Source organism: Lepisosteus platostomus, chromosome 2 (assembly GCF_059453375.1).
Source record: "Lepisosteus platostomus isolate fLepPlt1 chromosome 2, fLepPlt1.hap1, whole genome shotgun sequence".
NCBI lineage: Eukaryota > Metazoa > Chordata > Actinopteri > Semionotiformes > Lepisosteidae > Lepisosteus > Lepisosteus platostomus.
This window is the reverse complement of record NC_142612.1, coordinates 78,821,333-78,846,244: the sequence shown is the minus strand read 5'-3', so window position 1 is coordinate 78,846,244 and position 24,912 is coordinate 78,821,333. Positions and strand designations below refer to the sequence as shown.

Genomic DNA, 24,912 nt, shown 5'->3' with positions numbered 1-24,912 from the left:
CGTGACAAGGTGAGAAATGGCACTGTGAAGCTGTGTGGAGTGCTGTACCATCTGCAGATCTCTTCTTAAGGAGGATAAGAGCACATGCAGGGCACCTTCCAGATCGAGATTCTGCTTTGTAATCTTTCGTAAACTGGTTACAGGAACTTCCAGCAAACTTTGTTTTTCCATCAGTGGTGTTGACTTCATTTATATCTCACTACCTCTGGGCAGGGGTTTCCAGTTGTTGTTGTTGTTGTTGTTGTTGTTGTTATAGTGTTTTCATTAGTTTTAACTGACAATTTCTTGTATCTTGTTTTGGTAAAACAAAATCCAAGTTTTTTCATTGATGCCAATCAAAGAGGATGTGAGTGTTCTCAGTCTCTGTAAAAACAAAAATCTAATGGCTTTCAGAGGAGAGGTTACTCTTTTATCTGTGGTGAACTTTTGGTGTTCTGAACTCTGCCATTGAAATTGTAATGGCAGACTGGAATGCATGTCCCAAGCTCGCCCTGCAGTGCGAATTGGAATCCAGAAGCACTCTGTCGCAGTTGGGCCAGTCTGGGCTCTCTTCTCCTTGGGTGTCCCTGCGTCTCCTGCCACCTGGATTCCTGATGTTCTGCCACATCCTCCACGAGCCTTGGGAAAACTACTCTGGTCTAGAATCATGGTCAAATTGACCTCCAGATTGTACTGTGAGGCTGTCATCTCTCTGCCTGTAGCCGAAGGATAAGTCTATTTATTAGATGTGTGTAGGTATGACATGGTTTCTTTCTGCAAAAAATATAAAGCAGATCAGGGGAAATTTGCATCCGCAGGAATAGATGAATAGTTCTGCAGTTCTCATGTATTACACTGTATTTTCATATTTTTACAGAGGTGATAGTGCAAACTAAAAAAATAAACTGAGTACAAAGCCGATGTGATTTTATAGGAAAAGGAGTACTGAATGAAACAATCGCATAGCTGTTGGAAATAATTACATATATTGCATATGCATTTGTAAATGCTCTGTATATATTTGCAACCCGTACTTTTTTCGAAAATTCTGCAAATTTAATCGTCATTGGACAGTTTCCACAATGTCTTGGAAGGCTTATCGAAAGTTATGGAGGTTGCCTGGATAGGAGCCACTGGAAGGTGTCTGAGCACAGAAGCGGGACACTGTACAGAGTATGTCACCGAGGGGGGGCTAGATAACTGTCCGTTGAGCTAAACTTCAAATTTTAGTGAAAGCTGTGAAAAAAAGTCCTCAAGATATTCCAGTTTGGACTGTGATGTCCCACTGTTAAGAAGCTCAAGAGTCCTGGGATGTCTGCTTCCGAATGGGCAAGTAGAGATTGTTTCACCCAGCTGTGGGGTGAGGACAGTGGTTTGGGAGGATAACTCGAACCCAAGGGCGACCATTGGGCATCTGCCAGGTGTTTTTCTGAAGCGTCGGGATACATCTCCAGGATCTCCAGTCCGGGCGGACGGAATGAATCGGGAGCTTGTGGCAGTTTAAACAGAAAAGATAAGCATGTACTGACCAGCAACTTTAATGTTGAAAGCGGAAAAGGAGAAGATGCCTTTAGAAATACTGTACATCTAACTGTTTTTGGCAGAGGTTCCGTTACACATACAAGTCATATAAGCCTTGAGCGTTTAATTGGGTTTTTAGCAAGAAAACATTGAATATGTGGATTTCTGGACAGTTGAATGGATGGAGAGTTTGTAGGACATCGTATATCACCATTCGATGAAATTTGTGCCTTTAGCACTTATACTGCATTCCAGCCTGTTGACATGGTCTGAGGGAGTTAAGAGCCATATGCTGAAGCTTGGCATGTTTTTGTTCCCTTTGACTCCGCATGATATTAATGGCAGCACTTTGACTTTGCGTCTGTCGGGGAATTGCTGTTGATGTCACACAGGGAGCTTTTGAGACGTATTGCAGCTGCTCTCATTGGTTCGACTGTGATGACTTCAGGAATTTATGCCAGTGGATTATTTTTTGGTGTTTTTATTTGCTGAGTAAAGGGCAGACTCAGGTTTGTGCACATGTATCCTGTGTTTACACATATCTGTTAAAATCAGTGGGTCTTGATTGCTAAGCAGTTTGTGTAGCTAAGTCTGTAAAGAGCCTGAATTTAGTCTGGCGGTGTGGGTAAACACAGTATAGAGTATAAACATCACACTGACTAACATGGCCACCAAACCTCTCCTGATTTGGGTCCGAATTGAACTCGGTCATGAGGAGACGTGTATTCTACTGGCTTTGCAATGTGTGATCGCATCAGGGTTGGGTTTGTGGTTTGATCTAGTCATTGGATGTTTAGGTAACTTATTTTTCTCATGATTAAACATTCTATGGCTTAAACGTTTTCATTTGTGTGCGTGGAACGTTGACTAGGAACATCTACTTCGATCGCCTGCGTGGGAACATGCTCTCTGCTTCCCACTATTGGACCGATTCCGTGATCTTAATATGTGACAGTTGGCTGCACGTGTTACTGTACTGTATGACATACTTCGGGTCAACATGGTGACAGCCTGGGCTAATGTTTGAAGCAAAATGGGGTAGACTAAGTGATGAATAATGACTAATTGACTACATTTAGACTAAAAATGTACAGTGCAACTTGGGGAAACATGGAGAACACTTCTCAGGTTGAATAAGACTGCTGAGAAATTGGTTTTAATGTGAGTGGTTGAATATCAAAGTGGTGCTCTGCCTAAATATGGATACTATTGGTACAAGGCATCTGTACAGCATCTCTTTGTTGTTTAAAGAGCTCTAGAGCCTATGAATAACAGCCCTGAGTACAGCACCCTTTCATTTGAGCTAAACAGGGATACCACTGCCAGGAAGTTTAAATAATGTGGTGTATTTGTTTGCCTTCTTTAAAATTGGGTTTACTACCCTTTCTGTCTATTTCTTTTACTTTCATAATGTGCCTTTTATACTAGTCTGCCTTTTAAATTCACTTTCTACATTCTTAGTTGTTGGCATGCAAGTGTATTAACATTTAGGCTCTTCGGTATACGAACTATGCATCCTGTTACAGTTGGCAGGATTGTAATGAATGCCAGATGTGCAGTTTTTTAATCTAAAAACAGCTGTCTGGGTGTGGTTCAATTTTAATTTTTAATTTGTTTATTTCCCAGTATAGCTGACTATGATATATCTTTTAATTATAATTAACCGAGGACTAAGATTTAATTAGATTGCTTAGGAACAAATTTTGACAGTGCTGATGCTTTTTTTTTTTACTTTATTGATCTGTACTTCAAGTTATTTTGTCTGAAGGAGTTGGCAGCTTCTAGTTGTCTTCTAGTGTAGCCGCCATTAGGATTTAACACTACAGATCATCTCTGGGGGGAGCTGGGGTCGGTGAAATTCAGGCCCTGCTAGGGGGGGTGATTGTATAAAGAGCAAGTGTTTCTTTTTTATAAATGGTTGATAATTAGGCTCTGAAGTTTTTTATTACTCTTCCTGTACGTTTTCAACACTGTAAAATCAATGCTTTGTACACCAGTGGGAACGCAGGATGAAATTCTGAAACTTGAATTGTCGTCAGATCGTCAGGAATTCCAATACTTTTTTTTTTACCTCGTTAACGTTAATGCAAAAACCTACAATTTCTTCACTCCTTTTTTGTTTTCGGATCTTACTTTCTTGGTGCGGTGGGTTATAAAGTAAAAGCCATGTTCTTCAGTCGGCGGTAAAGGAAATACATTTATAGCCCAAGCAGTTACTGCTGGCCCCATGCAGGCCAGGCTGAAAAAGCAAGAGGAGCCCCAGTTTGTCAGGGGAGGGGGTGGGGATGCCGACAGAATCGGCTTGATTACCTTAGGCGCGTCGGTGCTTGGTTGTTTTAAAAAGCCGCTTGTGTCCAGACACCCAGCTGGGCTGCCCCCTCTTGGGTATCCAGGACTGTTTTCTCTTCAGCGTTGTGTGTGCGCGCGCGTGCAGGGCTTGAGCTCCACTGTGTGGACTTGTGGTGGTGTGGGGCCGATAGATGAGCAGCTGCCCGCAGCACTGAGACGGGGCTGTCGCGCGCGGCTTCGGCTTTAACTGGGACGCCTGATGTCGCTGGGCCCTCTGGGAGCTGACCCCTGCGTGCGTGCGTGGGGCTGGAGTTTGTCGTGCAGTTTGTGGTTTCCTGCTCCGCAGGACAGAGGCCCCTTCTCGCCTGGCCGGGGCGCTGCGACCACTTTTTAACACGAGCCGCGTCCTGCAGCCGGCGGTCCGCTGGGTGTATTGGTTTTTTTTTTTAACGTTCTTAGTTCCCGGATGAATTGGGAGAGGAGGCCTTTTGTCCTGCCGTGCTCGTTTTGGTGTTTCGGTAGCCAACTGAGCCAGGGAGCTCCATCGAGCCGTTTCCTGAAAGAAGGCAGGATGTCAACGTGAAGAAAACTTTCTGGAAGGAAGCCATAAAAGTCGGCAGTCGGCAATTAACATTCTTGAGCGATTTATAATTAAGAGGTTTTTAGTTTGTAGGGATTTCTCGCGCCACCTTTAGTGGTTAAATGAAATAGCCACTGAAATGCCAAGTCCCTGACCACCATTCAGAGTCTGTACCAGACGCCACATGACTCTTAACTACACTCACTGATTCATTGTTTTCCAGTTCCTATCCCCTTCGTAATAGCCAGTTGATATTGCAGCTATAACCCCGCAAGATTCTTGTGCTCAAACTTAATCTGAGTTTTCTGTATTGTTCGTCACCCCAGGTAAAGGCGTCTGCTCAACAAATGATCATCATTGTCGCTCACAATGCTTAGCTTGTCGAATGACCATTTGTGCCGTTCTAGAGGATGTTGGTAATTATTTTAGCTTGTATGCGACATGTAAAGCAGTCTGCACCGTGGGTGATTTAGCAGTGTGCCCAAACAATTGAATTTTTTTTCAGCAGAGTTCCAAGCTGAGTGGAACTGTTCTGACTGCGAAGCACTGTGCAGCTGTGTGTGCCGTCGTGGCCTGAAAACTTTGCCAGTACTGCATCAAGCTGTTCAGGCCGTTGGCCTCCCTGTTGGCGTGTGCATGAACTGTTTTTGGCTTGGTGTGAGGAGTTATCCCATTCCATGATTTTTTCCCCAGTTCTCTTCATTCTTTGCGGTCTCTCCTACCTACAGCTGAAACCGCACAGATTCGCCAAGACAGTAGGTTAAAAAGAGGCATTACCAGAACAACATCATGCTGTCATTCTGTTACCACGTACGCTTAGACCTCAACATCGTGCAGAACTGTGAAGGATAGTTAAAAGGATTTTGCTTAATAAAATACTTAATATGAAGATGGGAAGCTGTAAAAGCACAGTTAGAAAAAGCGCTTTTATTATTTAGGCTTGCTTGATTAAATACATTGATAAGTCCTGTTAAACAGCTGTATGTTTTAGGGGCTTTAATCTAAGACAAAGCTGTTTTTTAAATACCAGTTCACTTTGGGTAGGCGTTTCTTGAATTGGATGCCAAAACTGTATCTGTCCTGACTGGATATTCTGTATAGTTTTATCTGTGCGACTCTGAAGGGTCGCTGTGTGAAGTGGGTGTTCGTACTGGCCTGCTGTTTTAGACCGAGCGCCCCTCTTGATTTCTGCTGTGCAGGTGTCCTGTGTCCAGAGGTTGTGGTGTTTGATTTCAGAAGTGGTATTGTATTAAAGTAATTTAAAAGTGATTGGAGTTTCTTGGCGTTGCAGGTCTTACGTTCTCATGGAAGCCAATATTGAACGTGTTTTCTGTCCCATTGCGAGTTCAAGAATTTTCTTGTCCTTTTTCTTTTTTGGCTGTAGTGCCTTTTCTACAGTCACAGGAGCTTCTCTGGCACGGTAAGGTAGCTTTTAAAGATGGGCCTTGACATTCTCGTTATCCGTTAGCCTGAAAAGTAAATAATGCTTTTCTGAAATGAAAGGTCATTTATTGAGCTTTGCAAACTTTGGTAATTCACATTTTATTCTGAAATTAATTAATTTTGTCTGCCATCTCACCTGGAAGTAAATTGGAGCTAAAACGCTGCTCTCTATCAGTGCCATTCACGCTAATAAACCTCTCTGCCTTTCCCGCTGTTCCGAGCACTTCCTCAAAGGTTCGTTTACTGGGAAGATTGAGCCATCTTATGGTAATTCTAAAGCATCACTGTATTTTTTTGCTGCTCGTTTATCACTTTCCTCTTGATGTTTCCATTTGATTGCATTGATTCTCAGAAATTTAGAAGATCAAACGTTTGACTTTTCCCCCCTGATTCTCCCCTATTTTCATAGAATAGTCTAATGAGCGCACCCCACTGTGTGCACACACGCGCACACACACCCAAACTAAATCTAATTACCAAAGGGTAATCTAAAGCCCCACTGGTATGAATTCCAGCATGTAGTTTGAGGTCTGCGTTCCGAGATGCCGGATATGATCCTTTCCTAAGTCTCCGCAGCTGTGCGTGCGTTCAGAGACACGTACGCTGCCAGTTTCATTCTGTACTGTGTCAGGAGGGTCTTATCTCGCAATGCTCCTGATGCCGCTGGTCTTGTTTCCTGAAGCTAATGGATAAAGTGCCATCAGGAGCTGGCAAAGGAGGACGTGTTGAGGGTTTGGCACAGCTGAGCAGCGCATGTACAAGAACGATCCAGGAGATTTCAGAAGCGCAGGATCGACTCCTGGTTTTTAGAAAATGCGATGGTCTGAACCAATAAAAATGACTGCCCATGATATCGGGGAAGTACGATTGTATCCGACTTCCCTCTTTTTTTAAAGACCATCTTTCTGTTTTTCAACCTCAGGTTTCAATAAAATCATTGGCCTATTAGTGGGGGAGGTATGTTAATGCTTCTGTAGTACGGCCTTTTCTCAAGAGGCGTCGGAGGAAGTTACAGTGGCAGAAAATGCCTTATGGACGTGGTCCTCATTGTCAATGAAGAAGCTTTAAGAGAGGAAGTCAGCTTGCTGTTGTGAAGTGAAGAGGTGGCTGCAGGCAGAACTGCCAAACACTTCTGCCAGGATTGCTGTAGGCACTGAACCTGACCTAGAGAATCGTTCTCCAGCACTAGAAAAATCCAGGAGATAAGTGAACCCATAACATGAATTACAAAAAAAAGATCAGATCACTTTAGTGGCCATATAAAATTTATTGTATTAAGCATTTCTTTTCGCAGACCCCAGCTTGCTCTCCATGAGACGCATGGACAGGGAGAGAAGCTGGGGTCAGAGAGCAGGGTCAGCCATTTATCAGGCGCCACTGTTGCAGCTGGGGTGAAGGGCCTTGCTCAGGGGCTCAACGGAGTAGGATTCCTCTGCCGTCCGCAGGATTCGAACCGGCAACCTTCCAGCCACAGGTGCAGATCCTGAGCCAGAGAGCCATTCTCAATGCCTTTGCTTATCCATATGATCCACCTGTTCCTTTCAGCTCTAGTTTAACTTAGAGTGGACCCCTTTCCCCTCCTGTTGTTCCCTGGAGTTTTAAACCCTGCTAAACCTGCACTGGAGGTTGTGAAAGTCTACAGAAAACAACTTATTTCTGTGTTTTTCCTAAGACAGGCATTTTATTCTGCTGAATGTCTATAAGGGCTGTGAATCCAGGATTATGCCTTGTAACGGAATTTCATCTATAAATGCACCTATTTGTCCTTTCCCCACGATTGGGTACTCAACATTTGCAAAGTATGACCTCTTCTCTGTCTCTGCTGAGATTTAAAATGAACTTGACTACACACGTCGACAATTATTGCTGTGCTAGAGACTAGCACAAGTTCTGCTTCTGTAAAAGTACCCTAACAAGTTTTTTTTCTTTCTAATGTGAATGCAAGTTTTAACATTGTTGGAAAGCATACCTCTTATTGTTTCCTCTCTCCTCCCCCCCCCCCCCCCCCCACTGTGTTCATTTCCCGCCCTCTCTTCCTCTCCTGCAGACATCCAGGAATTTTATGAAGTGACCTTACTGGACAATCAGAAATGTGTCGAGCCCCCGAAGCCTGTAGAGCCCACACCTCCGGTCAATCTGTGGGAGTTTTCCAGCCTTCCGAGCACAACTGTGACTTCAGAAACCCTGCCCAGCAGCCTTAGCCCCAGCGTAGAGGTAAGCCTGGAAGAGATTCGTGCTGGCAGGCAGCCTGCCTTGGTTTTGCCACGTGTCGTTGCTGTCCTGAGTGTGTGTGGGTGGGGGAAAGGCGAAGTGAGAAACGTCTCGGAGCTGGGGAATAAAGGCTGTAGAGCGGTTCTATTGCTTTCGCATCGGTGCTGCTTTACGAAAGCAGCGCAGAAGCAGCCCTGCTAACGTGGCTGTGCGGCTGGGACATTCGGGGGCGTGCACGGGCTTTCTATCGTGTGTGCTGCAGCCCGTGTGCTGCCCACGCCTTTCTGGTTCCCCTAGAGCAACAGTGCTGTAACCTGCGTCACCTGGCAGTCCGGTATTTTGGGGATTACCCAATGTGCAGGTTGAGGTTGGAAACTCCTCTGCAGGTCAGCTCATAGATGCTGCAGTTCCTGGTTTTTTCAGGAGGGAGGTGCCCTCCCCATTAACAGCCTGGGTCCCTAACCGACTGCCGTCTTGACTTGCCTGCACTGTCCCATCTGTTCTGAATTGCAGCCCCAGAGTTTCTCACCGTCAGATCAGGGGGCGTCATCGAAAGGAATCCGGCTTTAAGTGCCTGGTGGGTCTGGCCTGGTGGGTCTGGCCTGCGGTCTGTGCAGTTGGTGTTCTCTGTGGTTTGGTGGTGGTGGTTTTTTGTTTGTTCTGGAATTTGTCAATGTTGAAGGTTTAATTGTTCTTTTGCTTATTTTACATTTATCTGGTAATACGGTTTAGTGTTCTATCCATTGTTTTGAATTGAATATTCATATTTGAGTGGTTAAAGCAACACAGCCGCAAATCTAGAATGAGTTGGTGTGTTTGCTCTAGACAAGGCTGGAAGCTCTATATGGAAAGCTGACTTTTCTGCAGATATATAGCATGTACACTGAATCAGTTTTTACAGCTTGAATCTGTTTGGTCTGGTTAGCTAAATGTCACGAACTTGGACTTTTCAAGTCCATTCTGTGTGGAATATCAATACTGGTTGTATCATACCAAGTTTTTTCAAAAAGATGAATTCAACAAACGGTACTGTTTGTCGATTTAGAAAAAGGTTTTGACAAATAGGAACGTTTTCCGTGGAACTAATATGAAGAACTACAGTACTAGTACAGTGGATGATGCTGTGATAGAATTGGCTTCGTCAGCTTTGCTGGCCGAATCAGCTGTAGGATTGTTACACCTCTTGAGTGATCAATCTGCAGCAAGAGCTGGATAGCACCTTCGTGAGCAATTGTTTTGTCACATGGGACACCAAAGATGTGGTATGCTGGCTTGACATTACCACCAATGAAATTTAATATTTTGTACATTGTCTCCATGCATTACACTTCTCGGTCAAAACTAAATTTCATTAGTTCACATTTATGTGAGTCGTATTAGTGAGAGAGAATCGCACCCGTTCTTTGTGTACATCCACAAAGTGTACAAGTGGCCGTAAATTGTACGTTAGTGAGCTTTTCACCTTTTTAAAAACAATTGACTGTACATTTCTGAATTAATGGAAGAGACGCATTAGTGTTCAAAGTCGTCTGTTCATATGTATACTCATTCAGAATGTTTAGGTTTCAGATAAATACATCAAAGTCTAAACAAAGTTTTGCTTTGGGAATCTGACCCAGTTCTTTCTGCTACAGAGCAGCTTTTCTGTTGGAATGTTCTTAGCAGAACGCGCCGTGATTTTTTTAATGACAAATATTTGATGAGATCTAATTACTTTTTTTTCCTCTAAAAGCTGAAAATGGAAAATGCTGATGCTCGGCTTTGACAAATGAGGAGAATATTTTCTCAGTGTATTTGCAAGATGTTTCAGCTGTAAATCAGGAAATGCAGTTATGCCAAAGCTGGCAGTGACAAACTTTCCTGCAGCCAGAGTGTAATTTTAGTTTGTTTATGGACGATCTGCAATTTAATGTAATATGACAAATAGCAAGCTTTTAGCCTCACAATTCATTACCCTGTATTATCTTTCTCTCATTTTGTTTGCAGATATCAGTCCCATAAAAAAGTATAAAGGTATTTAGGAACATGTTTTGTGTTTACGAACGTGTTGTGTGCATTTCAGCACTTCTTAAGGGCTGGAAACGGGTGTTCAGTGCATGTGAATGATGGCACATCAGTGGTCTTAAGTTGTTTAATTCTCTTGAATATTTAAGTAGCAGACTCTGAAGATGCTGTGTTTTTATGGCATTCTCCTCTTCAGCTGTCATAAAACCGCTCTGCTGTAAAAAAAACAATACAATTACTGAAGTACATTAGCCCTGCACCCTGAAGATCTTTATTGGGTTATACTGATGCATTGAGAGTAAAAGGTTTTTGGTAAGAGCCTAATGTGGTAATGAGAAACGGCTATTTCACAGGAAGGAGCTGCACAATCAAGGACTACACACTCCTCTCCTTACCTGCTATCTCCTGCGCCTTGAGACTCTTTCCCTTTCCCTCTTCCTGTGTCTGTAGCTAGCATGGCGGAGCTCGTCCCGTGTGTGTGCTCAGTTCTGACCTGCCTTGCCCATCCAGGCGCAGTGCAGCGCGCGCAGCTGGGAGGTGGTCAGCACACGGCGCCGCTGGCCTGCCCCCTCTTGTCTTCCTCCTTCGCTTCTTGACATGACGTTTGCACAGCTCATCTTCCACCTGGTGACTTCGGGTAACAGTCCTAAACTTAGAGGTCACGCTTCTGAGAGGACCACGGGGCAGAAACCTCTTGCCGAAGGTTAATGGCATTCAGCAGGATTTCTAAAAAAAATTAAAATCCTAGAAAAGAACTAAATTTGCCGTGTACTGGCCTAAAGAATTTTCAATACATAATGGTTCTTAAATACCCATGATGCCTTTTATTTAAAGCAGAAGGATAGATATCTTGAAGTCGTTTAATTTATTCCACATGCTTAGGACGGAGCGCGCAAAATGTATTTTCCCAAGGTTCTTTTTAGTTAGTAATTGAGCAATTATGAAATGCGTCTAGTAGGAAAAATGAAGGGCTAAGCTGTTCTCATTAATGTAATTTTATTTACTTCATTTAAGGGGCCCCTGCTCAGGCCTTGATCAAGTTAGACAAGCCAGACAGTGGCCTGGCATGGGGATAGAGCAAGGCAGGCAGCGAGTGCTCGAGAGGAGGAGGGTAAGGGGAGAGCTAATTTGATCCGAGCTGCCTCAGATGAGATTATCATCCTTTCACCAGAACCCTCTGAGGATGGGAGGGCTGTGGGGCGGTGGGGCAGATGACAGGATCTTGACCAGGACCATACCAGTTGCAGCACAGCCAGGATCCTGTTCAGGGGGTGCTTCTTGAGGCTACTGTGAACCCTGGTGTCAAGAGGAAATTTTATTAAAGTGGAGCGTGATTTCTGTATGATGTGCTTTATAAGGGAGACCATACGTGAGTGTACACCTAGAATTCTCATGTTGTCAAGTCCGGTAACATCTCAAACAGCAAGTAATCACTTCAACCTAGAAGTTACAATTTACAGTTGCAATTTTTGTGGAAATGTACGTTTAATGCATTTAGATTTAATCGAAATCTTTCATTTTGTATTGGTTTTAATTCCTTTTTGTAAAGGATATGATTTCTGTTCTGAATGAACTCTCCGAACTCTAGTGGGCAATTTTGAAGTAGAAACTCGTTAACTGTTGCTGGTCCATTAAGATTCCTTGCGCAACAGTGATTAATCAAAATACATTTAAGTTCTCTCACACTGGGACTTTATTTCTTGCCTTTATCAGTAATGTATGCTGCCTTTTAAAATACATTTCCATTGTCACTGCCAGCTGTGGTTTGCATTTCTTATTCCAGATGAAGTTATAAATCTTAAAGTATTTCCCTGCAGGACTGAGCGTGTTTTTTTCCACTCCCCATGAATAATGTGGCTTCTTTAGGAGAATTCCCTGCTTAATGAAACACTAATGTGCCGGTAAAAGCTTTTTCTTCTCAGAACAGCCAGGTGAGTAATGCAGCTCTCTAATGGAGCTCTCTTCTCCCATCTCCGCATGTCTAGTGGTGTAACCTGTTCCTCTCTGTCTGAGGGCCGGTGTGCTGTGTCCAGGACCTGAGGTCCTGAAAATATTGGGTTGGTGGGGGCAAACTAAATGGACCTTTGCCCCAGGTTCACCTTTTATGCTAATACCTGAAACCATGAAGATTAAGCAACAGCGACCTGTTCTGACCCTTGTTTACCAAATGTTAAAAAGCTCACAGAGGTAATAGGCCAGCATGGAGTGGAGCTGAGCTGCAGTTTGTTCCAGGTTGACGGGGGATTTAAAGTGGCTCATTGTGGTATCGGTGGTTGCAGACCGTGTCTGTCAAGATCAGACATTCATTGGCCTGCAGCTCTGGGTCTTCAGTCACCTGCTTTTTATTCCACGTGGGTAGGGTATTCTTTATTAAATGAGGCTTCTGTGTCTTTAAATGCTTCGGTGTTCTAAAGGCGTTATGGAAAACAAGCCGACCTGCATATTCCTAGGCCTTGTATCAGGCACTTCTGTCTCAGAGGGATGTTTTTCTTCCTAGTGCTTAATCTACCCAAATGCTCTGCAACAAGCTTTGTGTTTAAAGCTTCTCTCTTGTGATGTGCTGCAGACGCTGCTTGTAGTTTCTCCCTTGTACCCCTGATGGGCTCCATCGCTCTCGGCCCTGTGCTGTAAAAACACAAGGGCGGGGAGGGTCACCTACAGTGTGCGTCTCGAGAGGATCCTTCATTTTCATGTCTGGGGCAGAACAGGATGTGCAAACTTTCCAGGAAAGCCCTTTTTTTGTTTGGGTTACTCATAGTAACTCATGTTCTTGTTGAGGGGGACAAAATGTAGCTTATCGGTTGTAGTTAATTGCCAAAAGGGTGAGATGGACTAAATGGCCTCCTCTTATTTGTAACTTTTATGTTCTTCCAATAAATGCGGTAAGTTGTGCATTAAAATGGATGAATATTTGAAGAACCGTAGATTCAAAACCCACTTTTTCTTACTGGGGTGGCCTGGATGTTTTTTTTTTAACAAGTATAGTGTTTTGGCTTTAGCCCAACCGTAATAAAAGAGCTTCAGCAGATTGACGGCATGTTGTTTTTTGTCACCAGTTCTAAAGTTGGATCTCTGCTGCCCAGTTTCATGACCTTGTGCAACCCGCTGTGAAAGTTGGAGATGAAAAGGTTTGTAGTTGGCGCAGACTCCGTTTTGAATGGATAAACTGCATGATGCTCAGACGTTTGCAGAAGAGGATGTCCCGTGGAGATAGTCACCCCATGAGGGGTTTTGCTGTTCTGTCAGAAATGTGTTAGAAGAGAAAGCACTTTGTGGAGGTCAGAAATAAAATCTCAAATCCTTTTTGGAAGATAAGCCGCAGAACAGGGCAAGTGACTCCCTTTGATGTGGAAGATTAATCATAGAACCAGGGACATTAAATATTCATCCGTTGTGTTTGCTGGAGTCTGCGGGCCACGTGGTTTCTGAGCACGCTGGAGGTCTTTCTGGGCTCACTGTAGTTAGTCAAACATAAATCTGAGGTGGAAGGCAGTGTGATTGCTGTTGCCTTTGGGTGCCTGACACTTGCTGTGATGTATAGGAGACCTTAGACCTTGTATTATCGGACACAGTCGCCCCCTTTTGTTTTATTTTTATTAACGATTGGCTTTTTTGGATTACACTAATGACATCCAAATAAAATCGCACTTCTGGAGCTGCAGAAGGAGGTCGTTAGTATTTTAAAACTGGGCGCAGATGTCCGGTGTAAAACATTCAATTACAAACAACGATACTTGTAGCACTCCTTGGCAGCTGTTGCAATTGCAGCTTCTTCATTTATCTAGTCTTTGGGAAAGATTAGCTCTGCAGTTTGAGCCATCTGTTCCTTTTTTTGCTGTGCACGTTTTTATTTACCTAAAATATATAAATTAAAGCCTTCCTTTCAGTGAAATGTTTCTTGCCGCGTACGCTACTTCTGAAAGTTTCAGGTTTTTATCACTCCAATTCTTCTGAGAGACAGCGAGCCCAAATCCCAGTGTTTAACCTTGGACATTTTTCGACTTGCAGATCTGCTAACCTCATTAGAAACCATGTGAAGCACCATTTCATCTTGCTGACATTGGCGCAGCAAAGCTTTCATGTACATTGGACATTTTAAAATGGTTACAGTACTGCATCGTAAGCAGTAGTCATCATATAATCATCGTTGTCTTGATTGAGTGAAAGGTGGGATTGTCGATGTCTGTTTTGTTTGCTGTCTGTCTTTGGTGCTAGTGAGATAACCATGTTGAGATGGAGGAATGGTTATGAGATGATGTATAACTGGCCCCCATTGATCAGGTAGTAGGTGTCATTGTGGAGTGCAGACTTTGCTTTGAACTGCCTTGAGTTATTTCAAGTTGTCTTTTTGATGTCCTTATGGGCTGAGTCTTAATCAACGAAGTTTTAAATATGTGGGCATGCTGCAATTTTTGCCAGTGAAGGACAATATTCAACTGAACATCACTGATAGGAACTCGGTAATTATAAACTAATTTATAAAAGGCGCTAGAAACCAGTAAACTTATACAATTAAATCGGGTCGATTTAGTTCTTTCCGAGCAAGGTTAAATTTGCATTAGTATTACTTGTTTTAGACTCTGAACGGAAAAATAAAGGCTATCAGGAAAAAACAGACTCGGACTAGGTTAGGGAGGCAGATAAAAAAAAATCTGGATGACTTAAGCATTCCTCTGTGAAACGATACTCTGGTGTTTTACTCCATACGTGCGCCATGATGCGATGTTTCCTGGTGAATGCACTACCGTAATAAATCGCACCTGTATGACAACTGTTACTGGATCCCAGCGCAGAGATGAAGGGACCGGCTTCAGAATCCTTCTTGTTCTACCCTTGAACACCTGACCTTATAACACTGCTATTGGGCTTTTTGACAGCACAAGTTTTAAAAGCGGAACACTGTTATGCAGAAACGGGTTGAGTTACAACTGTAACTTGTGGAGTTTTCCCATACAAAAGTCATCTTGGCCTCGGCCTGTGTAAAGATGTTTCACTGTAATAAGGCAAATATTTTACTTTTTATCTCTACATAGTTTTTAAGCTTACAGTGACTTAAATGAAATATTTGCAATTTACTTTGTTTTTGATTTGCAAAGAAACGCTTGGAAGACTGAGCAAACCGGCATTTCTTGTTATCCATTGTCATCTGTGCAGTAGTGCTTTAGGTAAATGAAATCCTGGAGCTGTAGTGGATTACAGCATGTAGGGTATAATAAATGCCTGGATCTGCGTGGCTTATCAATCACTGCTGATCGGATCGGTTTTCTCTCTGCTGGATCGTACTTTACAAGGTTGTGGTCTGTTGTTACCTGTTGCACAATGTTCTGTTCTGGTCTGCTGCTCCAGAATTTTAAATGCAGGGATGGGGAGCGCTTGAGACATTGTTTTTCCCCATTTGTGATTCTGCTTTTACTTTTTATTGAGCATAAGGGAAAAAAACAATTCAGTAAAACAGTAGGCAGGCTGAAACGACGTTAAAACAAACCTCGAGACCCCTAAGTATGTGTATATATGATGAATGCACGAACTAGACGTCAAACAGATGTTTGATGAAACAGCCACCTTACATTACCATTACCATTACCCTACATACACCAGGGACGATCCTTGATCGCTTGCCTCATTCCCCCTACACCATTCCTGGCTGGTCCTCTGCAAGATCCCCCCCCCCACTTGCTCCGAACATCTGTACTTGCATCCGCAAGGTGGGGCTTCTGCAAAGCTGACGGGGAGCACCTGACAGATGACCTCGCCTCCACCGTACCTGCCTGGGGATACGTGCACCACGTACCCTGCCTTCAGCCACAGCATCTGTGCTGCTTCCAAGAGGTGCTTTCTCCGTGGTCGCGGTAAGATCTGCATCCCCGTCGAGACCCAGAGTGCAAATATTTACAGGACACTTGTAGAAGTGCCCCTCTACATTTCAACAAGCCTCTCGACAAGAAGCAGTGCATCCACCTCCAGCTAAAGGCTACACTGGGCGACGTGTGGGAAAACCGGATGGAACGCCAGATAGGTGATTAACAGCCACACTGGAGGCTACAATAATGCTTTTGTCCGATTTTTCTGCTTAAAGTAACTCGGATGAGGAAGTTTGAAGCCCCTGAATTGGTTCAGCTTCGTACACAAGGAATGAACACGGCAGCACAGGGATCAACAAAATGCGAAAGTGTGTTTGAGCGCTTCATTAAAACGACACTGTTCTGTCCTTCAGAGAATCACAAACCACTTTGCATCATCTGACCAACTTTTGTTTTACTGCTTTAATGGTTGAAAATGGCAATTTCCATTTCTACAGTATCAAGAAATGTTTTCCAGATCTTGCCATCTCAAGGTCTCGTATATATAGATGTACTTTGTCTAAACAAAGTTCTGTTGGGTTGTTTTTTTATTGGTCTTCTCAGTCTTTGCATCTATAACACATTCTGCTGTGATGTGTGTCTGCACATCTTTCACAGAGGAGTTAGCTGTGTAACTTCCAGAGTATGATAACATCTTGAGGGTTTTATTCTGTTATTGTCCAGACCATGCAGTAGTCTGTCTTCATACTTGGTTACTAGTCTTACTCAGTTTGTGAAATGAAGTCCTTAAAAGCTCCAGAGCATTTGTTTAGACAGGCTTTTTTGGAAGATGGAGGACCCTACTGCCATATCACAGTCTTGCAACTTGACTAAAGCATCTGTCACTTTCGATCCGACATAACTGTTACTTTACTTGTGTGTTTTTTAAACCACTGGTTCAGTTGTTCACTGTAAAGGTGGTTGTGATCGTGCCAGTCCTGTACTCACTGGCCTTAAAGGAGGCACATTGGTCTTCACACAGAGAGCTGTCTGTCTGGAACATGCTGCCTTGCCTTGCTCTTGAAGACTGCTCTCAAGGGGCTTTCAGAGAGGTGGCCAATAGCAACTTGCGAACCAGTTACGGCGAGTCCCAGAGGCCTCCTTTGCAAGTATCATCTTCCCATCATCCTCGGTTGAGTCGGTTATGGCGTCCTCTTGGAATTTTTTTATTTTGACGGTTTGGGAAAAGCCATGACGTTGCTTGCTGCAGGAATGTGTAATTGGGATTTGCAGGAATCGCATTTAATACCACATTTCTGGTTTGACAGTCTGTTAAAACCTGCACAGGCTCTGCCTCGCCAGTGTCTCTGCATCCTCCTCCGCTGCAGACGCCAACGGGAAACGGAACTAGGTTCTCCGGTGAACTTTCTCAACACTGGTTTCCAGGCTGGCGTTTATTGACGTTACCCTGGGTTCGGCCCGGGGAGCCACGGGGGTGCGGTGCTGGGGCCCTGGATTCAGTTCCCGGGGTGCTGTCTGTGTGGAGTTCGCATGTTCTCCCCGTGTTCGCGGGGGTTTGCTCTGGGTGCTCCTGGTTTCCTCCCACAGTCCACAGACCTGCTAACGGGCCTGCGAGAGAACTCTCTCTGGCATGTCAGTGTGGGCGCGCGGAGAGGCAGGGACACAGTGATGGACTGGCGTCCCGCGCAGGGTGTTCCCTGCCTTGTGCTCCGGCTCTGTACTGGAAGAAGCAGTTGGAAAATGGATGGGTGGGCGGAGCAGCAAGACGGAGGTGGGAATCCCCAATCTGCCCATGGCGTCCACGGGTGACCGCGATTTTTCTGCTCGCTCTGTGCTTCTCATGGCTTTTGTTTTCAATTGATCTTCTCCATCGGATGTCCCCCTCTTTCCTTAAATCCTTGTTGCATCTCCCACTCCTCCTATTTTTTACGAGCCTCCGTATCGCTGGAGACCGATCTGCAGCTGTCGTGCTTTTGGAATGTGGTCATGGACAGCCTGCGCGCACCGCCCCCGCGGCATCACTTCAGTTTTAATTAGGCCGCAGTTCCTTCTGCTCACTTAATAGGGCAAGTCCCCGGGAGAGGAGCGCCAAAGTCAATTTCTTCTTTATATCGGCGTCTAAATCTCCCGCACACTCTTGGCTGACAGTTTTGGGACCAATTTTTTTTTTTCTTCTGCCAAACGATTTAGTTAAATACAGTCTTCCACTCCGTGTGGCTCTCCCGCCCTACATCGCTGTTGTGCCGAGTGGATCAGAGTGACGAAGCGCGGATGTGTATTGGAGCAGTCCTGTGTCCCGTCCCGTCCCACTCAAACCCCCCCCCCCCCCCCCCCTCGAAATCTTGCTACCGGACGGAAAGCGAATTCTGACACCAGTAGGGGTTTGGTTAAAATCGTCCATTTAGTTTTTTTTTTTATTTCAGTGTTTGGCTGGTTTTAACGTAAGAGAGACCCCCCCCCCTACCTTTTGAAAGCAGGGGGCGTTCGGCTTGAAACGAGTGCACCGGGAGTCCAGCTTGCAGCTTGCTAACTGGGGGCTTTACCTGACCTGTCGGTGTGTCCCCACCGGTGGTTCACCTGCATCTGCACTCAGTCTTGCGTTTTGAAAAGAACCCCCTTCGAGCATATCGCTTCCAGCCTCGTCGCTCAGAGCTGTGAGCAGCCTCATACCCTCGCTGCTGACGAGGGTGGCCTCTCTCTCAAGGCCAGCGGCTGGCTTACCAGCTGCCCGGAACCCGGACAGCGGCCCCAGGGGGTGCCTCCGCCTCGCCGGGGTGGGCTCAGGTCCCACCCCGCAGGGGAAGAGGCGCGATGCGGAGGCACCTTTTTAAAAATCGCGTCCCCGTGAGAAAATTTAAAATGATTTTTTAAAAAAAACTTTTGACTTTGAACGAGGCTGGAGCAGCACCCCGAAAAGAGAGTGATGCCCCTCGGGGGGGGGGGCGGGGGATAGGCGTGAGCTCCTTCCCCGACGGTAAGCGTCACTCTGGGGGTGTCCGGCTCCGCAAACCCCCCCCCCGGACTACCTCTGTCCGACACTGGACCTGTCCTGGCGCCAGCTGCCGTGGGAGCGTAGATAGCATTTAATTGTACTGGAACACCGATCTTGTATAACAAAATAAAAATAGTAGTTAAGCTGCATTTGTGTGTAATCTGTATGTAACCGTTACCCTCGCGGCTAAATCCAAGTTTTCTCCTAGCGGTTTGTCTGAACCGGTTGATGGACACCTCGGGCCGTGCTGTGACCTGACCTGGTGTGTTCAGGAAAGGTCCCGGGCGGCCCGCGGGGGCGGAATGCTTTGCTGCGCCTCATTTTCCCACCCGCTGATAACGCACCGGACCGCCTCGATTGCACCCCCGAGAAGTACCGCCGGCCTGATCCGGTCCGGACCGCCCGCCGCCCCTGCGCGGTGCCAGGTGTGTGGAGCGCCTGGCGTGGGTCTGTGCCCGTGTTTTTCCCCTGGGGCGGCCGCTTTGATGGATTCAAAAGTTTAGCGGGGCGCAGTGGGTGGGAGCCGAGAGCCCGCAGCCCCCCGGGGTCCGCAACTGGCTCGTCGGCACCCCTCTGCCAGCCTTCAGGAATGGACTCTTCCGCTGGTTTACGGAACGAGAAAGTCAATTACGGCGTTTTTGTCGGGCTGCGGATGTGTGAACGGCTCTGGAGCGGGCTCGTCCCGCCCTCCCCCTCTTCAGCACCGTTTTCTTTTGGCGTTTCGTCTCTCCGTGGCCGGCCCACCCCCTCTCCCCACTCGCCGTTCTCGCTGTCGGGACCGTGGGGGATCTCGAAGTCGATTTTGACTTCGGGTTTGTGGAGTGAAGCCGGGAAGAGGCGCAAGGGGGACGCAGGTCGGGATTGATTTAGCTTTTTTTTTTGGAGGCAGCGTAGCGAGACGGCGAGTGGAGGGTTAATGAAACGGCGGAGGCAGAGCTGCTGGAGTCGGTGAGTAAGAGCTGGCGTGCTCTCTGCAGCCCCTCACGTCGGAGCGCTTGTCACCCTGATCGCGCTGCCGGGAAGATTTTCAGAGCTTTCCCCAGCCCGGGCAGTCGGTCCGTCCGCCCGTCCGTCCCCGGAGGTCGCTCGCCCTGCTCCCGCTGGCAGGAACTGAAGGATGCGGACCTCGCACCTCCGGGACCGGCCGCGACGACCAGCCTTGTGACCCTCCCCCGAGAGTCCGCGGTGTATGCGTGCGCTGCGCTCAGACGCCCGTGACTGGCGGCGCCGCGGTTTGCGCTCCGAGAGCGGCAGCGAGGTGGGGCTGCCGGGGGCTGCGGGGGGTCACCATGCGATGCTGAGGCCGGGACTCCGCCGGAAGGATGGACTGCCTGTGTATCGTCACCACCAAGGTAAGCGCCCAGCCTGGGGGTTCAGGGGTTCGTCCCCCGCGGGCAGCGTGGCTGTGTTTCCCAGCCTGCCAAAGGTCAGCGCCGTTTCTTGTCTTGGGTCCAGGTGGCGGTCTTCGGAGACCCACCGAGGGGGGCTGCGCTCCCTGTTCCTTCTCTTGTTAGTTGTGGGAAAAAGTACCACGAAGGAGCTGTGGAAATGGCAGATATCCGAGGGTCCTGAGACGCATGAGTCTTCAGCCCGACACATGGATGTTCAGACAGCCCTGTTAACGCGCGATTGAACAGAGTGTTCCAGGTGTTAATCCGGTTTTTGTTTCAGTCCTGTTGAGACAGTGGCTGCTGGTGAAAAGTTGAACACAAGAGCGTGTCGGAGCCGAACAGAGCCGAGCGGAGAAGTCGGCGTAACTTATAGCACCGGGGCAGATCTTTTTACAGCCACTTTTTAATGAAAGACGGTGTCTTGAGAAAGTTAATGCGCTCGGACTAGATCCAGTTGGGGCCGTCTTGCACTGATGGCGCCGCTCTGCAGCCTGAGCAGAAGAAACCGTTTTCACAAGCGGGGGGGCTGTGGGGTACGAAGTCGCAATATCGGCTTGGCTTGAAATCGTTTCCCCTTAACCGCAGGGCGTCGATTGAAGGGGGTCAAGTGTTCATACGCAGAGGTGTGTGGCCAGAGCTGGGGCAGTGGCCTGCGAGCCGAGCCGTGCCTTCTGCGGGCAGCGGTTTATCGGGAGGGCTGGGGTCGCCCGCCTGCTCAGACCTCTGTCCTTTTTTTTGCGTAGCGGAGAAATGTGTCGCCGCGCTTAATACAGCGCCGAGCAGGGAAAGGGCTGTGGAGTATTTACAGATCGATTCCGCTGAGCGCTAGTGTGGGACATAAACGCCTTCCATGGAGTTGACTAACTTCGGATTTGTCCTCTGCGGCAATGTGTCCGTGTTGCGTTTCTCTCCAGATGTGCTGCCCTTCCGAAATTCGTTGTAGGCTTAGTTTGCATCACTGTAACCATGGTGACGGTTCAGAAAGAACACGTAGGCAGAACTAATGGTCTGTAGTCTTTATCTGTTGTTCAGAATTGGTTCTGAAGTGCTGTTTCTGCCCCAAGTTGCTTATGTAAGTAAGCGCGAGCGTGGATTATTTACTTTTTTTTGTGTGTGTGCAGGACTTTTGTTTTTACAGGAAGAATGAAGTGGAAATTTCCCTTAACAATGCATACAGGGATAAATTAAGAGGAGTGTTTACATGTTCTGACCCTGTCACAACAGACCCCCAGAGTGTTCTGTAGATCAAAGTGCTGCTTCAAACATTTGGAAATGGATTGATTCTAGACCCCCTTCAAAGGCTCTGTCGGTCTCGGGGTGGCAATAAATACTTCAGAAGGCAGCATGTCGAGTCTCTTGGCAGCCTTCAGATGTGTTCCCTAGTCTGTTAAGATCAGGCGGCTGGCTTTATCTGCAGTAACTTTATACTCCTTCTTAAGGAGGGGAAATAAAATCCACTTTTCTCGGACGTCTCTGAAGCATGTTACTCAGCCTGAGCAGACGTCGACCTGGAGAGCAGTTTGCAGCGAAAGGCCATTGTGTTTATTCTCTCTTAACAAGCGGAGGCCTGTCGTATTGGACCGAGGGGCCCCTTGAGAGGGCGTGGGCAGCGCAGCCGGTCCAGCAGGCGCGGCGCGGCGCACCAAGTGGTGCCCGCCGCAGCTCGGGCTCGTGCAGGGCCTGACGCGAACTGTCACGCTGCCAGCTCAGAATTAGAACGCAGGCGAGGGACTCTAGAGAGGGATAGTTGGGGGGTGTTGGTGATCTGGCAAAAAGAGGTCAAGTGTTGGGGAAAACTTCAAATTTTGAGGTCCTTCAACATTTGCGTTTGTTTGATGCTTCTATGCAAAGTGGCTTACAGAGGTTTTTGTTTAGTACAAATTGATTTATGCATCAGCGCTTTCTGAAGAAATCCAGTGTGCAGGGCCCTGCCCTGGGGTGCAGCAGTGTCCGCCTTGCTGAATTTAGACCGCGGGAGTTCAGAGATCTGCCCCACGGCTCTCTTTGAAACCCGCCTGCGCCGTTTTTTTTTCTTTTGCTGCCATGATTAAGCCAGGCTGCTTATCTTGAAGTTGTGCTCTTGGTGGTGGACGCTCCCGGGGGGGGGGTGGAGGGGCCTGAGTCACGGCAGCCTCTGCGAAGTGGGCAGCCCACCAGACGACCACGCAGTCAGGGGCGGGCTCGTGAATCACGGTGCTCGGATCCATTGCGCACACCGTCGCTGCCTGCTTTCTTGCTGCATGACTGAGTTTCATTCCCCCTGCCCCCCCCACAGCTGCGTGCCTCTGCTCCGGGGATACCTGCTGTGTGTGGAGTGAGTCTTTATTTCGCCTCTCCTCTTGTGTAGGCGCTGCCCGACAGCATGACACGATAGCGTGGCTCCTCGCCTGTAAAAGAAATCGGTACCAAATCAGTTGTGCCGGCGAAGGGTGATCGTTATTTCTGGAGAGTCTCCTTTTATACCTCGAGAGCAGAGCTGTGCTGGAGGAATTGCTTTTGGAAGCAGATGAACTGACTGAAGTGCCGTTTAACCTTTTCTCTTAGCAGCTTGTTTGAGGGATAGGAGCTTCCTTTGACATAGGAAAGACTTGATTTTTAGAATCCGGCCTTGTCTCCCGCTTTTGGTCTTAAAGGGCCACAGTTTCAGAAGTAAAGTACTACTAAGCTGCTGTGCGATCTGTCCTGTGTGGGATGTTCCACAGCCCAGATGCGTCGGTCTTCTCTCACGGCATCTGTATCTGAGGAAAGAGACAGTCCGATTCTCACAAGTTGCTTGGCTCCAAGTATCAGACGAGACTCTTTCATTTCTTTCCATAGTGTGTGAGGTTGAAGATTTCCGTTGGGGGGGGAAGCAATCTATTACTGAAGTTATCTACTCTAACCCCTTGTCTTAAGGCCAGAAAATGTATTACTCGTATCTAAATCAGCCCAGTTGTTTGAAGAATGAGAGTCCTTGCGATGCTTCTACACCCTTTTTGATTTGTTTATTTGTTAAATGTGTTATTTCTCCCCCTCCCCTTCACTGCCTGGATGGGTTTTCACAGTCTACTAATTAGTTTAATGAGCAGGCTGTGAGATGGATGGCCGCTCTCCCACCCGTAATGGCCACACTGAGAGAAGACGAAATGGCCTTTACCTGCTTCGGGCCCCTGGCGCTTGGAGAGCAGCCCAGCCCCCACCCCCACCACCTTCCCCGTGACTGACCAAAGCCAGAGTCTGATTTAGGGAGCTCAAGATAATGCTATGTTTTGAGCCTTGTATATAAAGAAATGCTCTTTATGACTCTAATTGTGGGGTTGATACTGGTTGAACTGCCTGCCTGCTGGAGTCGTTTCCACTTGTTTTTGAAATCGGTTCCCTCAAGGGTCTTAGAACGAAAAGCACTCTAACGTGCTCGAGCGATCAGGGGCACTCTTTGCCGTTTTCTGTCCTTTATTTTAATATGACGTCATTAGTGGTTCGTTGTCTCGACTTGGTCGCTGGCCTCAGGTGAGGGCCGCGCTCGACCGGCCCCCACAGTGCGCCCCCGGGTGCCAAGCCGCCTGCGCTCTGAGCGCCCCGAGACCCACAGGCTCCGCCTCCGCCGGAGGGGTGAGGGGTCCTGCAGCTCGCGTCCTGCTGGCAGGCCACAGGGGGGCGCTGTTGCCCATCCCTGGCAACGCTCAGGCAGCACCTGTGATGACCCACAGCCCAGACGGGACCGGAGAATTTCCTGTGAGCGCCGGCGATCTGTGGGAGAATCCCAGTCGCTCTGTAACGCAGTCCGACAGCTATTTTTAAAAGGCCAGCGTGAAAGTGGAAGTGCCAATTCCCGAAAACTCAATATGGGGAGCAATTAAAATTGTCCTTGATCGAGTCATCAATGCAGCAGGGCTTGGTGTCCCGAGTTGTCTTTGGCGTATCGAAGACGGACTGTGCACGCGTGATCATACGGGGTGGTCGTGTCACGTATCGGCTCTCGGGCCCTCCCCAGGACGGGCTGGGAGAGCCGGCGCCTCTTTGAAAGGGAGGCGTTTCATGCTGTTCCCTGTGCTCTGGCCAGACGGGAGCCCCTCTGACCTTTCCCTCCTGCAGCGGCGTGCTGAGAGTCTCGTTCGCCGCCGCCGCACGCGCTGGTCTGCACCGCGGCCACACACGGAACCGGGCAGCCAGGCGCCGCGAGGGGCTGGCTGTGCGCCCCCTGCTGCGTTGGGCAGCGACCTTTGCCGGTAATTATTTTTGACGCAGCAAGATTAAAAAGTGCGGGCCTGCTCCCCACTTCCCCAGTAAGCAGCGTTGATGAAAAGGGCCGCGCTAGAGTCGGTGGCATTTCTGACTCCTTTCCCGCTGACTGTGTCCTGCAGCTGTGAGGGTTTTGGCAGGGGGGTCTAAGTGGGAAAAGCAGATCGCGTCGTGCGGTCTTGGAATGGCTCGGCCAGAGCTGTTGCTAGAAAGATTCAAACGGCCATAGTAATTTTGTTTTAGTCTAAATGGGCTCCGTTTGGAGAAATCGTCTCTTATATTTAACAAATGGAATTGGAAATGCCTCTCCCTCTTATCCGCTGCATGAGAAATAAGCAGACAGGTCCATCTGCGCTTTCCTGTTTTTATTCCCTTGCCGTGCTTCGGCATGCACTACATCTTCAAAACGTCCGTCTGGATCGTAGTGTTTGTTTGAATCCAGCTTTGTGGCCCTGTTGGGTATCACAGTGGAGTGTGGAC

At 47.4% G+C, this 24,912-nt stretch overlaps 1 protein-coding gene across 21 annotated transcripts in view; it reads left to right on the top strand.

Annotated features, from left to right (window-relative positions):
* Positions 1–24,912, top strand: part of dlg1a (discs large MAGUK scaffold protein 1a) — a 173,168-nt gene that overhangs the window by 8,751 nt on the left and 139,505 nt on the right. For 20 of the 21 annotated variants that reach the window (XM_088621248.1, XM_088621039.1, XM_088621032.1 and 17 more), the window contains exon 3: positions 7,860–8,026. In XM_088621248.1, the coding sequence (XP_088477374.1) occupies positions 7,860–8,026 (167 nt within the window). Of the gene's footprint in view, positions 1–7,859; positions 8,027–19,524; positions 20,173–24,912 lie in introns of those variants that run through there. The other variant, XM_088621182.1, reaches the window with a different exon arrangement.